General features: G+C 42.3%; 1 protein-coding gene across 1 annotated transcript in view; it reads left to right on the plus strand.

The window, feature by feature from the left end:
- Positions 1-16,308, plus strand: part of LOC133018373 (glypican-5-like) — a 90,456-nt gene that overhangs the window by 71,105 nt on the left and 3,043 nt on the right. The window contains exon 8 of the mRNA XM_061084729.1: positions 3,460-3,598. Within this exon, the coding sequence (XP_060940712.1) occupies positions 3,460-3,598 (139 nt within the window). The remainder of the gene's footprint in view (positions 1-3,459; positions 3,599-16,308) is intronic.

Genomic DNA, 16,308 nt, shown 5'->3' on the forward strand with positions numbered 1-16,308 from the left:
AGAGAGAGAGAGAGAGAGAGAGAGAGAGAGAGAGAGAGAGAGAGAGAGAGAGAGAGAGTCTATTCACTGCGTATAATTCATTCTGCAGTGTTTAAGAACTCATATTTCAGGAGTGTCCATCTGTCTTCCTGTAGCTCCCGGGACACATTAGAAATTAGCTCCTCTAATGTGTTGTTGGAATGAAACAGTTCACTTCCCTGTGTGCTACCTCTGAATTAACCACAGTGGAGCTCTGGCACTTTTTCAGTCCTGACTTCATCGCAACAAACCAACAAACTGCTCTGGCCAGCAGCCAACCGACAATTCTACAACGACCCGACTGTGGTTTCCACAGCGACGGCGCCTTAATTGATTCCCTCTCTAATTAACATGCTTTAAGGACAGCTGGGCCAAGCGGCATTGTGTTAAACGTCCTCTGAACGGCCCGGTTATTAGCTTAATACCCGACTGGTTATCTGGATGGTGTTGGAACACAACATTCTGCTGTTCAGCACAGCGTTTTCTTGTGAACTCGTGGAATGCGAATTGGATTTATTCAGTTGCTCTGCATAATAAAGAGGCTTAATGTGTTTATCATGGTTGCTGTCGAGAAACAAGAAAGATGTTTTCTCTCTCTTGCTGTCGATCTTCCGTTATCTCTTATCTTTATTCTGCAGGCCTCTGCTAAAATATCTGGATTAATGAGGTGAATAAAGACTAAATACTTTTTTCACGTACACAAGTCTTTGTACTTTCACCTGTAATTCGTAGCAGCACAACAGTTTCGTCGGAGTGTGTGGAGAAATATGAGTATGACACTTAACTTGGTATGGTTTACAGCTGAGGCAGGAATGATGTATTTTATTGTGTCTCCTATGAGCCACAAGTCCCAGAACCAAAGCTTGTCCTTATTTTGACACGGCATATCACATTTCAGCCTCAAAACAGGTGGAACCCGGACTCACAAAGAGCCTGTCAACAGCTGTAATGTGAGCCTCTCCATAGCCATAAAGTGCAGAACTCTGAGTGAGCAATATTGTTCGCATTTTTTCAAAGTAATCCTCTTGTACCTGACTGCTCAAAAACCGAACCATTCAATGACCGTCAGTGGCTTTCAATTTATTTTGTGGTGGGCATGAGTGATATGTTTTAGCTGCTTGTGCTAAAGGGCGCACTCCAGTTTCACCAAGCCTGGCCTCCTGCTCTGGTTGGACATGAGCACAGCGCTCATTTTCTCCCACTCGGGCCTGAGTAGAGGGGAGTGCATTCACCAATGGGATACATGAAAGATGTAAAGAGTTAGAAAATGACAAGTGCCTGCTAGTGCTGGGATTGTGTCCGGTTTCCTCTTCCCCTCTCCTCACCAGAGAGTGGTAATAACTACTCTGGCATTAAAACTAGAAAGGACACCGATAACTGCTCTTCTGATAACTTTGACATCAGCCGAGCTGTTGCAGAATAACTGTGACAGTCCAACATTTATGTGGCAGTGTAGTCAAAGCTTTGTGTGGGTTTCTAACAAGGTGAGAAATAACCTTTTCTTCATTTGTGAACATACCAGCGTCTGACAGATAAATGTTCATATCCACCAGCCCCTCAATAGAAAATTAATGTTTTGTGTCTGTGCTAATTACCCACCCGATTTCTCATTATTTCTGTGTGTCAGTTTAAGTCATTGACAGCCATTTATATAATTCTCTTCCAAGGGAAGAAAGTTTGGACAGAAATATATCAGAACTATGTGTTACACCTCCTCACCGTGATTACACAATGTATTAGAATTATATCAACGTATATATATTGGACTTTCTCAAATTACTTATTAGTCATATGGTGTAATTGTTCAGCTCTATATTGGTACACAACTCTATCTTAAAGGTTCAGTGTGTAAGATTTAGGTGAAAGTCATCTATTGGCAGAAAATGAATATTAAATAATCCTAGTGAATTTTTAAATAGTGTGTTTAATCTAAAATGTAAAAGTTTGTTGTTTTATTTACCCTAGAATGGGCAAGTTTATATTTAAATATTATTAACATTGTGAGTGGGTCCTCTCTGAGGAGGCCGCCATGTTTTTTACAGAAGCCCAGACCGGACAAACGAACCACATTTAGAGTTTTTCATAAAAATATTTTGGGGTATTGAAATCTAGAGAGACTGACTGACATAATTTGGTGTCAATAACAAGGATAATAGTTATTCCTCAACATCCCAATCCACCCCCCCCGGATCCCCTCCATCCCACCCACCTCTCAGCATGTCTTTAGTGCTTGTTCGCTGCATGTGAAGGTCAGTTTTGTTCCAGAAGTTATATTTGCCTGCTTTCTCATGAATCTTTGATAGTGGGCGTATGTGCACGTGGAGCAAAAGGATGGTCAACATGAGCAAACCCTGTGTCTTCACATGCGTCTCAAAATCTGGGATCCCTGCCTGCGTCCTGGCTTCATACTCCAAAGCACCATTTGTTCTTGAGTCAGGGCAGCTCCTCAGATATGCTGTGATGGAACAAAGACCACCTTGATGATGGTGGACAGCAGGAAGCGCCAGCAGGTGGTCCAATTAGTTTTCCCCATGCTGGGATGAGTGTTAAAGAGAAGTGCTTCATGCCTCGGGCTGAGTCTTAACTCTGAACTCTGGTCGTGGTATGGTGTGATATGCTTCCCACAGGTCCGGCTGTCAAATGAAAAGAGTAAAAATTAGCTGTGTCAAAAGATGCACGGCAAATGATTCACAATCTATTAAACTGTTAACTGTGGAAAAATCGGCGATGGTTTGATGTGCAGTGATTACAGTTTCACAGATCGTGATTTGCTCACTGGGTGAACTGGAATATAAACTAACATCAGGATGATTGCAGATTTTTCACATTCTAATTCCCACATAAATGTAATGTGCAATGAAAACATGCATGGTCAGTCCTACTATGTTAAGTATTAAACATACAGGACTTATCCAAACTGAACACCAGGAACCTTTTACGAGTTTGGAAAAAAATAAGACTTATATATAAACCTTTTTTGTTTGTGGGGGGGCTGTTTCTTAACCTTTTAATCAATGTCCCACCTAAAATGTGTCTGTAATTAAATGCAACACATCATCCTGCCACCCAGGGCCCTTGCTCTTGTACACCACCCACACTGCTCTGCTCTATCCCCACGAGGCTATGTGTCATCTGATGGACACTAAAATATACAAGGCCTGTTATATCTGGGCAGGAGCGATGTTGTGTCAACTTGAGAGCAGTAACGCAGGAGACACGAGGAACCTCAGTGGTCCACTGGGACCAGCTGTTCTCCGGTTCTCCTTACTGGTATTATGTGGCGTTGCAGAACATGGATTTCAACTGTCATAAATCAGATTTTACTCCCAGAGAGACTAGAGGGTGGAAACTGTATAGAAGCAGATACAACAAAAAAAAAGTTGTATCGTACATGAACCAGTGCTTTATAGACTGTGCTGCATTGCTGTGTTTGTGGTTTAGGAGACCCAGGAGAGGTTTCCAAAACTGGACCAGGTGGAGGACTGGGACGAGCTGGGCAGTGGGAAGTCGGAGGGCAGCTCCACAGGCTGTGATGACGAAGATGGATGTCAAGCCTCAGGAGACGGTGAAGACAATATCTGTAAGTGTCCTTCAATCTGCTTATAAAATGTCCCCTTGTTTTATCAATCACATCCCACATCATGTCCACAACAATCAGTGTGATGGTTTTAATTGTTCTCTACCTTTTATCATATGATTTAGCGCAGTTTATAACCAAGAACACAGCTGCTTTTGATTTTTTTCTTTCCGGGAATTCACTTTAACACACGTTTTCACACTCTGAGATCCTAACTGCATCTCCTTGAGGTTACAGCAAAGGTGGCGACACAAGAGGTTGACACACACACACACACACACACACACACACACACACACACACACACACACACACAAGAGGTGAAGAGGTGCTGGGACTTGTGTTGGCTTTGATGATAATCATTTGATCCCCTGTAGAAGCCTCATGTTAATCATCTCTAATTATCACGCTGGTATTTTTTAACTACACAGTAAAACGTAGGGGTTTGTTGAACAGCATTTACTTACTAGCGAGGTGAGAGGAGACAGAAACGTGCCGGAGCAAAAACACACTCAACCATATAGACGATAGCAGCGGGTGCGAGGTTAGATATAATTGTTATGATTTCTTTCTTTTTTTTATGTGGTTGGTATATAGGCCATTCGGGGATACTGTGCACTGAGGCATCCAAGCAGACAGGAGAATGTAACGAGGGGAAGGTCCAGTGATAAGCTGATTCTTTTTGGCTTCCCCAAGTGCAAGACTGCAGTAAAGTCAGATGCTGATATAGCAGTCATATATATATATAACATTTAGCATGTTTACCAACACAGAGGGCTTCATACATTAACGTGTGCATAATGATGAGCATGCCAATAAATACAACAAGACATTCGAGTGTGCTGGTCGTCGAGATGTTCTGACCATGACATTCAACATTTCGGCAAATAATCTAAATTATTTATTAATCTAAATTATACATTTATAATTTATGTTTAATTATTATTTTTTATATTATTGTTTGTAATTACCCATATTAGTTTACTCGGCTTGGCCGTGATAAAAACGACTATGAACCTGCTGTCTCTACCTGTAGTTTGCAAGATGTCAAGGATTATTTATGACTAGACTACTTCACCTTAGCTATAATTATGGGGAAGTGTAAGTAATTCTGCCACTCTGATATTACTTTATATCTGTCGTACTTGGACTTGGTCTTATATATCAATCATTATGATCTCAACAAGATCATAAATTTAACCTACAGAAACTTTGGCATCTGTATGTACAATTTCAACAGACCTCATTTTGTCACCCCAGGGGCAACAATGACTTGTTTTAGGCCTATACATTTTCAGCACATTGGCAAATTATATATTAGTTGCACTACAGCGAAGACTGACAGGAAGCAAGACATATCCCATCAGTGTCTTCTCCAATCCTGATGACGATTGCTGGCTTGGTAATCAAATCCTTATTGTACTCATGTAACACGCTTGCTCGTCTCATGTAACTACTTGCAGCTATTTGTAGACCTGGAAGTAAAATTATACTATTCTAGCACAAAAGCAAAAATGAGGCCTCATCCATTGCAATTTATTAATGAAAAAGATAATACTCGCAAGATATAAGGGCTCTTAATCAGAACCAATAGTTTTCAAGGTGGCAAGGAGATGATCCATGCCAATATACAGGTAATGCACCAATCAATAGCCATTACACTCCCAGTAACACACTTCTCTGGACAGGTCCTTGCTGCCCTGCTCCTCGTTGTGATGTGGATAAAACATGCCACCCTTCTCAGAGCTTTGCCAACAGAGGCAGTATCTCAGCAGGGGATAATCAATCAAAACCACTGTCTCAGATTTACGGAACAACACTGATTAGACTGTGCTCAAAGTAGAAATCCATATCTGGGTGAGCTTTGTTCAGCTGTACTTGAGCTTTCAAAACAATGTTGGTTACACTATGCAACTTGGAAAGGTCTATTTGTATCTATAAAAACTGACTGCAGACTACGAGGAAACTCTGACTAGATAGCTAATTTAAGACAACTCTGGAAAATTGGGTCTGGATATTTTACGGACTCTCACATAAATAATATGCAACCAGATATTGTCCAGGTCAGAACGTTCACACCAACAGGAATATATCGATAACATTCAGACTGTTGGATCTGTCTCATGTACGAAACGTTTCAACATTATTTTGTATTATTATATTATTTTTGCTGGGGCACAGGTTCACACTGAAATTTTGTTGCCGTTTGATTGATGGGTTGGCAGAAAAAATTCAAAAAACGTCAGGAGTGATTGGCTTCTATACGTTTGAAACTTCATGTACAGCCCCTACGGAAAGTTTCAGGAAAATTTCAGGAGTTCATGGCATGTCTGAAAGCAGCTTACGCCTCAAAGCCATTTGTTTCTCTGTGGACTATGAATTCTAAGAGCTGGACAACACGTGTCTTTTGGAGTAAAGATACTCTATTTATATTGTCCATTAACACCGGCCAAGGCTGGTCAAGTAATGCATGCACTTATCCATTATACTCACACACTCCCCTGCTAAGCACCATAAAGTGACCAGTTCTGCATCAAGAATCTCTTCCGACTATTTTCAAGACTTTAAAGCTCAATATACATCAGACATCTTGAGGCAATGTAGTGCTTGACACTTTAAAATTTGCATTTCAATATAACATTGACTAATTGGGATTAAAATATGTTAAAGAAGAAATAGAAAAACAGAAAACAGATTGTCTGATCTATTATTCTCTCATGACTTCACAAACATTGGTTCAACCACTATCGATTCAAGCAACAACCTTGGCAACTGTTAAAGGAATTCCTTGTGTTGGTGGGATTGTAATGCATTATAGTGATAGGAGGCATATTTTAACTTCCATCTGCCTGTTCATTTGTATGCCTCTGTAGATGTGGCAGAGCTCCCAAGGTCCATGTTAAAAAGGGGGCATGACCACCCACTGTTCTGCTGAGGGAGACTTCATTACATGTTAATGAATAGCACTAATCTGCAGAGGACAGACTGACTGTCTCTATCATCACTCTGATATGATGGAACCGCTGCAAGTCTTATAGGAGATGGGATTCATGCACACAGCCCTCTGCGTTATCAAATTATGCAGATATATTAGCTTCTATACACTGAACTAAGAATAGTTGTGACACCAAAGGATTGCAGGCAACTATAGGAACACGGGGCTATATATATGTATATGAACGTGGAGGCTTGAGAGAGGGAGTTGGAAAAGTCACATTCTTTTCACATACTCCAATTTGCTCTCCACTACTAGAAGAAAGCGCAGTCTGATTGCATGATCTCATGCCTGTTTGATCGCGGTTCAGATCCCGCTACTTTTGCCTGGAGACATGCTAGTGTACTTTTTGCGGCAACTAAACAAGGCCTGGTCATATACGAATCCATGACCACAGCCATGAACAGGAGAATTATTCAGTGACTCTTTAATGAACCATATCATCCCCCTGCCCTGCGGCTGTGAGAGCCTCCTCTGTGGTTCATTTTGTGGCGTGACTATGGCTTATTAACTGTATTAGCCCAGGAACACTTAGGGCTGATCTTTCCAAAGGAGCTATTCATTTGTAGCCTGCCTATTAACGCATAAATCTCTAAAAAATACCCACAGTGGCACATTAGACTATCTCTCCATTAGATATCGAAAGGAGACTCCCATTGTCTATGCATTTGTCTGCCTGCTTGAGTGGGTTTCTGGCACAGTGGATGCAGCCTTTTTCTTTTCCCGGCCTTTTGTGCAAACAGTCATGGAAGAGACGTTTTTCCTTGTGCATTGAAAGTGCAAGGGAAGATGGGAGTTTGCTTTTAGTCTTCATGAAATGTTAAAGGAGTTTAGGGTGGAACGTGGGAGAAAAATAAAATCCCACTGTACCCGTTGTGTTTGAGTGCAGTATAGTTTTGTCTGTGCTGCTGTTGAGGAAGTCCACCTGGAAAAGGTGTGAGAAGCCATAAAAATACAGAAAATGCACGCAGGAGAAAAGCAAGTTATCCATCTCAGAGGAGGAGGATAAACACATGGATAAACACTGTCTGTGATTGAGCCAGAGGGATATGCAGTGAAAAAGTGTGAATCGTACAGCCATGGAAGTACAATTCTCTTTTGGTAACAAACACCATCTGTCAGGAACACTGGTGAGCTCATCAAGAAAGTGAAGACACCCCTGGCATTGCTCCCACTCGCTGCACTTCAGTCGCTAAACCCGTCTATTAGCATTGAGCCGCTGGCAATGCTCGTCTTGCTTTGCCATCCTGTTCAAGAACATAATTACCTACATGTGACAAGACGGGAAGATTTAAGAGAGGATCAGTTTGCTTCTGTTTTTCTCAGAGAGAGAGACAAATATATTGACTTTACTCTCCTTACATACCCTCACACAGAAGGAAACAGCTGGCCCTGTGTGTGTGTGTGCGTGTGTGTGTGTGTGTGTGTGTGGTGTGTGTGTGTGCGTGGTGCAAACCTGACCCTAAGGGAAGTAAACTCCGAACACTATTTCAAATTCACAGCTGCTACTTTCGTGAAGTGTTTTTTTTAGTATATAGCGAAAGTTGCAAATTTTAGTCTACATTTAAACACACACACATACTTGGTCTTCTCCTTTGTGTGGACACAACTACATAATGCTTTGCCTTGCCCTAGCCTGCTTCCTATCTTCACCTAAACCTTATTCTTATCCTAACCCTAAAAGTTGTATCCCTTACAGTCCTTTGCAGTTACGTCAGGAGACTGACCAAAATGTCCTGACTCTAGAAGGGCTAATCCTCAGAAAGTCAGTCGTATACATACATGCATTTTTCATGTATCAGTGTATTTAAGTCAAGCTTTCTTGTAGGGAGATATTAATGTGTCTGATATAACCTTGAATATGACTTTGATTCTGTGTCGTTCCAATCCAGTGTGTTTTTGAGTTGCTGCTGTTTTTGTACCTGAATGTCAAAGGAATGGAGAGAACGTCTCTCCAAAGACTATAAGGCTGTAAAGGTGTGTGACAGCTGTTCACCCTGGCAGGGGAAGTACATTCCCAACATTAGCGTCTGCATGGGCAGGATATGGTCAACCTTACACCAGTGTTAGCAGGATTACAGTGGATTGGCCCCAAACTTACAGCGGCATGCTTTTGCTCTGGACCCAGCACGCATTGACCTTTCATGTTAGAAAACTGGAGATTAAGGGAGGAGAGTTGAAAGTTGTTGGAGAAAGGACAAATGGTCAAAAGTAGAAGTGCTGGAGCAGGAAAACGCTTTGAGACACAAAAATGCGGGTTTAATACCCTGGACCTGTATGACGTGATGCTGGAGTACAAGAGGTAACAGAGGATTTGGAGTTCCGCTTACGTGAAGATAAAAAGTTAAGGGTTGAGGTTCAGAGAGGATGACTGTACAAACCTATGATTCAATCTAGCGTGAGAGGGTGGATGAGGGATTTGGTGCTCGTATTCTCTGCCAGGCTGGGTAGACCCAATCCAATCCTCGTTCTTCCCATCCCAGGACCTGGAATGAGCCTGGGCCTCAGAGGACTAGCGTGTGTAGAGGCAGGCTGGACAGCAGATGTCCCATTGCGGATATTACCAGTAGGACTGCCATTTCCCCTAGCCTTTCATCTGGAGCTCAAGGGGCTGAGAGTGAGCTCCGTAGGGCAGAGCAGGGCTGGGGAAGAAGGAACCAGAGGATCAGAGATAGCTTTGGTGGGGCAGGGAGATGGTCTGGTTTGCGTATGGATGTGGGAGGAGTAAATTACAATTTCTCGCAGATATTCCGACTCATCTGTGACACAGCTAGTGAATAAGATTGCACAATATTTGCAATACTTACCCTGAGAAAATCTGTGACTAATTCTAAAAAATATTTCAGTATTATTCCATATGAAACTCATTTGGGGAAATATGTTACTCACAAAACAGTTATAGTGATAATCCTTTAGAAAAATGTGCTCTTACCCATTTGGACTACTAAAAATACCTGACAGATATTATTTTTTATTGACATTTTCACATAACATGTTTTTTTTTCCTACTAATTTACACAATATAATTTGTTATCAACTGTCTCCAATTTCCTGCTGTCTCCATCCATCCCCTTTTTTTTATGATCTTCCACCCAGCTTTTCAGTAGTCTCCTCTTTCATCCTAGCTTGGCACATTCTGCCCTGTGGCTTTTTTATGGCACTTTGAGAGCATATTAGCTTGAAGGGCTCCCTAGGCATGAGGTCATCAGAGGAGAATGGTTCTCATTAGCCAGCATCATCATTTCCTTTCTAAGCAGTATCATTGAGACCTTTATGATTGAGCCTCTCCAGCACACCTCTGGGATCCTGTTTGGGAAACACCAAGAATCTTCGGTGTGTATATAAACCAAAGGAAGTCTTAGGATTTACGACCTCGGAAGTTAGTTAAAGAAACGATACATAGAATTTAGCATTTTGTATAATTGCTATGAAGTTTACTAGCCGAGAGAAAAGGAATGCTAGTGACTCAGTGCTCTGATTTTGTCGCCACATTAAAGTCTTTAACTACAGTACCACAAAAGCAGCTCTTATCCACTTATATAGCGAGAAATCCTTACAACATGTGCAGGTTCTCAAGCAGTAAATGGCATTTTAAAGATGGTGTCCAGACACATAAAGAGTTTTTTTATTGAAAGCTGCAAATTCAGTAGATATGACCTGAAATTTATTGTGTGCTTAACATTCTCATACACCACCCTTCTCCGCAACTGCAGCAAGGCTCAGATTATACTTGTCACTGTTGTCATTGGGACCAGAATTAATCAGTGCTAAATGGATTTATGGAAATGTTTTGCTGCAAGCTACACACACCAAGAGCAAAAGCTACAACTGAGGCAACTTTGTGACAGCCCTAGTCTATTTAGGCATCTTTATTAATGCCTGTACCCATGCAAGCTGCTGATAGTTGAGATGGGGATTGGCTGGGATGGGGGGGCGGGGGAGTTGCATGAGTTACCTTCTCGACTCGCATGCCTTGCTGGTAGCCCAACCCTGGCTCCAAACACAAACTGGCATTCCTGCCGTAACACAGCACTGAGAAAATAAAGACAGACATTCCATTGATATTGAAAAATACTGTTGAAGGATAAGCAGGGATGAGTCTGATCCTCTTTGTCTCAGTTCTCCCTGGTATGCAGGGGGAAATACAAACTCAGTGAGGAGAAAGGGAAAGAAAGCATGGAGGGAGTTGGGATAGAATTCTCCCAATGAGGCAGGCACCCTAAATAGCAAACTACAAAGACTCAAACTTGTCTTAAAGCAAAACCGACGATCAGTCTATCTGTTTTAGATAGCAGAGCTGCATTAGCATTGCATGATTGGTCAGGTAATGGAAGTTGGAACAAAATACAACTTTTGTATTGACTACCTGCGGTGGGATTCTATGTGTGTGGTCTTATAAATGTGAATCTATCAAAGAGACACACATGCAAGACAAGTCACTTCATTAAAAACCCATCCTATTGACCAGCAGTGAGAGCGACAAAGCCCTTCTCTCTTATCCATAATTGATTTGGCAATTAGAGCTGAACCTGGAGCGGACTGTCAGACCATGGCCGGGAGGGGGCTGACCTCTCACTGCTTCAGCTGATTACAGATCAGATCGGAAGGCCCACTGACAGCGTAGGTAATGTAGTGCACATGCATAACTTGTTTCTAAAACTGCAGTCAGTTCTAAAATCAAAAGTATACATCAAAGTATTTGACTCACCCCCACAAAATCAAACATTTATAACATCACACCATGTATTTTTTTCTCCTCCTTTTCTAACCCACACAGATTTCTGAAAAACCTTTGAAGTTGAAGAAGCGAGCATCACTTAGATCGTATTAATTCATAGGAGGCCTTTCACATGGACTTACACAAGTTTGCAATCTATTCTCTGCTGCTTGCTGTTGTATGTCCGTCTTCTCCTCTTGGTTTCACTGAGAAGGTAGCACCCTATTGACAGTTTACACACTAACGCACTGGAAATTATTTTCCACAATTCAGCTTATATCCTCTGAAGCATTGAAGTCATCATTGGATCATTGGCACACAAGAAAAAAAAACGAAATGCTCTGTACAGTTTAAGAGAGAATCTTAGGGGGAATATTATGTATCCTCAGAGTGAACTGGTTGGGGGATTGCAGTGGGAAAGAGAAGAGATTTGTGTGTGGAATGGTAAGAAAGGAGACACACACAGCAACACTATCTCTTGAGTGCTACCTGATGTGCACTTCCTCCAGACTATAATGGATTGTAATAAAGTGTGCGCATGCATGTGTGTCTCAATGAGGGAGCAAAAGAATATGAATGTGAGTTTATCTCTGCATCCTTCACGCTTGTCTGTCGACAAGGACAATCTGACACCTGCCAATGCAATGAGGCATCTGGTGTTTGAGTGCAGGCAGGTGTAGTGTTGGGCGTGTGTGTCTCAACACTGATATCCTCCAAATGGCAAATGAGTGCCCTGGTGGGGAATAGAGTGTATGTGCCGCTGTAAGATTGAGAAGTTGTACTCGCTCCTCTGTTGCAGAGAGGTTGCTCTCTCCTCAGGATTTCCCTCCATCTTGTGAATCTGTCACATTGACTGGTGGAGGTCACTGTCCTCCCAGGGCCCCTTTAGCCTATTTGTTTCTGTATGTATGTGTTTGTGTGTGTGTGAATCTAGGGGAGTAAATCTTAATCTTGCCAAGGAGCTTAATAGTCTAAGAATCACAGGGTAGATTCCATTGCACTGATCCCTGCTCTGGAGTTGCCATGCTGCTGTGCCCGTTGCTAGGTTAGCTGCAGGCTCTGATGTGTACCCCACTGGTGCCCCTGTATTTTTGGCCCTTTAGCCCCCCGACTGGCCTGCCAGAGTACCAGTCCTGGATTCCCTACGCAGGTTGCCTGTGAACCAGAAGGACAGTTCCCAGAACAGCGACTATGTGTGTATGTGTGTGTATGTGTGTGTGTGTGTGTGTGTGTGTGCAGGGAAATTCAGTGTGTAACTTAGAATACAGAACAGGGAGATTAGTTTGATGGGTTGAGGAGCCTCAACCTGACATGGCACCACATAAAGAGGGAACCATAGACAAAAACAGCACCAAGATGAATGGTCAGTCATGAACTGCGTGAATGCATCCTTTCCTTCTGCCCACCCTTTAACCTTAGCTCCCTTTGTGAGACAGTGTGTGAAAAGAGATAAGGAAACATTGTGTGAGTTCTTGGGAAGGTAAATGTCTGTGTGTAAGACATTTAAAAAGAGGCATTAAAAATACATTGTGACCCATAGAGTTTTAACATTCTCCTGATGTACCAAACAGTGTCAGGACAGCCTTGATCCATCGCCACGACGATCAGCATCCATCTTTTATTAGTGTTCAAAGGTCTGATTGGAGGCTGATTGATTGCCCTGTGTCTTAGTAATACTGGCTTTACCTAAGAATTTAAAACACTTGTATATACCGTGTGTTGCTGTCTATTGGATTGTGCACATTCAAGTATATTGAAAATATAAATTTATGATAATATTGCAACCAGGGAGTAACTTTGTTCACTGAATGGATGTCTACTCTGAGGATGTATAAAGACCATTCCTATCCTAACAGTAGACCATCTGATTGCTGTGCTGCAAAGGAGAGCAGCTGAACAGCTAATCTACACAAACATCTTCCAAAACTTCTTTGGATAGATGACAAATATATAATCACACATCATGGTGAATCATGGTCAACAGAGTCTAATGGTTCAAATCATTTCACAGCACTTGAGAAACCCTGAGCTGGATCACATGGAACACATATTGGCTGGTTGCATAACGATCTCTTTACAGCAAATAAGGATTCATCTAGCAAATCAACAGTGCCATTATTTGGCCGCTGACCAGAGCTGTCACAGAGGAAGTGGAGGAACAGTTGTCTCTGAGGCTTCCTCACAGCCCACGGACTTAAACTGGAACCAAGCACACTCTCGTCTACCAGCTAATTCAGACAGCATGTCTGCATCTGTGTGTTTGTACATGCACTATGAACGTGCACAAATTCTTTTTAGCCTGTGTGCATGCTTACATGTGTGTTTCTGCCTGTGTGAGTGATTAAAAACAACGAGTCAAAGGTCACCTCTCTTAATGAAACATTGCCGTGAGGCAGACCCAATAGCCTTGTCAAAATTCAGGACCATGAGCTGCTTTACAACCCCCGTCACCCCCCCACCCCACCCCACCCTGCTCTGTATCCGTCTCCCATCAACAGCTTCGCAGGGAGAAAACCTGCAAGGTCAAGACAGGGTGTGAGCCTAGAGAGAGGAATATGGTGAGAAGGAGAGAGAGAGGAGGAGCAAGCTGTTGACCTCCACCCACCTCCATCACACTCCCCCAATGTGCTGTAAATTAGCGCCCTACCTTCTGGCCGTGTTTATAATTGTACACAGCAGGCGGAGGAGTGAGAACTGCTTAAAAGCTCTTGGTAAACAAGCAAGTCTTCTGTTTGCAGATGCAACTTCTGTGGTTTGGTTAAGTTAGGTTAGTTACTCTAAAGTAAGAGTGGGACGCTACAGGACAATTCTCATTCAGAGACAGCACTGCACATTAAATTGAGCGAATATCTAAGTTTATAATCGATACAAGTCTGAGCATAGACTCAAAAAGCTGCCTTGTCATTTTGGTGGCATGGAGCCTGACAACCTGCTAAGCCCAAGGGCAGTAGCACAATTTTCACTGGATTACTGCAATGCCAGTATTCTGCTTTCTGATAGTGTAAACAGCACAACTCACATGGAATCTGATCTTTTCGGATTCCACTTTCATATGCGGTCAAATCTGCCCTGGTCAGATCACTGGTCTATTATACAATGAGCTTGATCGTGTTTTGTGTCATGAACCAAGCTGTCAGCCGTTACTGCTGCTTTTAAACTCCGGGGAGCAGAAATACTTCTGAACTGCTATTTGTTGACTCTTACTTCCAAAAACGTACACATTAAAATGCACACATTGACCTCAGTGGCTCCGATGTTGTTTACTTCCATACGATGTGCTGCGTGTGACGTAGTAATAATGTGAACTGCGAAAGGACAAGGTTTGCAGAGTCAACGTAGCCTCAGAGTGTGTTGTCTTGTCTATGAGTGACACAGTGAGGAGAAGTTTTGGACATTTAGTTTCTTCCCTTCACATAGATTAGTGGATTTAGACTATGCAGCAGCAGTGGCTGGGTGCTGACAAACCAAAAGAATGAGTGAAGGAAAGAGAGAGCAAAGAAAGCTGCAGAAAAATGAAATGGCTGACCGGACAACCATCATGCAGTTTTCTGTCCCTCAGAATCTTTCCAAAGAAATGATGGCCAAGACGTTTGTTATTCCTCCCACTCACCTTCCAACCCTTAGTCCTCCCTTCCTCTCTCTCCCTACCCTCCAATCCCTCCTTCCTCTTGGCAAGAACCCGGGGTCCACCTCTTCCTCGATGTGCAGTGTCCAGGCTTGTTAGAAGCAGCTGTTGTTGCTCCTGGGCCAGAGGGAAATGGAGTCTCCTCCAAACACACAAGCTGCCCCTGGAGAGGCAATAATGGCAAAGGACACTATGAACCATTTCTCACACACTTAGCCAACAGAGAGGTCAACAGGGTGGCAGAGGTATTGTGTTGTATCTGTAGTGCTAAAGGTAACACAGTCCCTGTATGAGTGTTGGATGTTCAGATGGATGGATGATGCCTCATCCTCTTTCTTCTCACGACCCTGTCTGCTGCAGGCTTTAATGACAAATGAAAGCTCCCTCAACCCATTCTTTATACTATTACAGGGCACAGACACACACATTTACACATTAATGTCTGTGATCTCTCGGCATCCATTTGTCTCCCGCGTTTGCTCGGCCCTGTTCTTGTTTGTCACTGTCACCGTTTGCTGACTATAATAAAGCTTTTTACCAATTAAATCAGATTTATCTTTTAGTGGCAAAGAGCATATGTCATTTAGAGTTGAATGTTGTTGTGATGGGAGAAGCACGGCGGTGAGCCGTCACGTATCTTTGATGCGAGCGACATCTCTCTCATGCTGAAAAGCAAACCAAACTATTTTCCTCTTCTCACCCTTTACATCATCTTTCACACCCTTCCACCCTCTGTTTTTCAGCCTTGCTTGTTCTCTTTCCTTCTTTGGGGGATTTAGACATGAGCCAGTTCATGAAACACAGCTTATCTGCTAACATTATCTCATTATGACAACAAGTTCACATTCCATTATCCTCCTGCCACTCTTGGTTTGGGGTTTTGATGTGCTTCAGGTTGTTTCATGCTTTTGGGGACTTAACTATTTCAATGCGCCTCTTTTTCTCGTTACGTCTCTGCTGCCTCCACTGTTCCGTTTTATAACTGTCAATGTGTCATTTCTCTCGACTACTGCTGTGCTAGAATGCTTCACATACCCATATGATATAATATTAAGCATTAGAATAACATTTAAATATTAACATGACACGACATTTAAACACCATGTGATAACAAAAGTAATGTTTTTTGAATTAGCTGAAAACGAAAATTAGAATAATTAAAACTAAATTTCACCACATATGATTCTTGGCCTTCCTTGTGCATGAAGCTTTACCTGCAGTAAAGATTAAGATTAAGACTTAATCTACCGAAAGTGACTGAATATTTTTTTTCTCTCGCTGAAAAGTAATTTCTCCAAGTTTAATATGGTGCAATGCATTATCAAGTTTCTATTTTTTTGAGCTCTTGATTTTCCCTGTGTAACAACGATATTTCA

The sequence above is a fragment of the Limanda limanda genome, chromosome 13 (assembly GCF_963576545.1).
Source record: "Limanda limanda chromosome 13, fLimLim1.1, whole genome shotgun sequence".
Taxonomy (NCBI): domain Eukaryota; kingdom Metazoa; phylum Chordata; class Actinopteri; order Pleuronectiformes; family Pleuronectidae; genus Limanda; species Limanda limanda.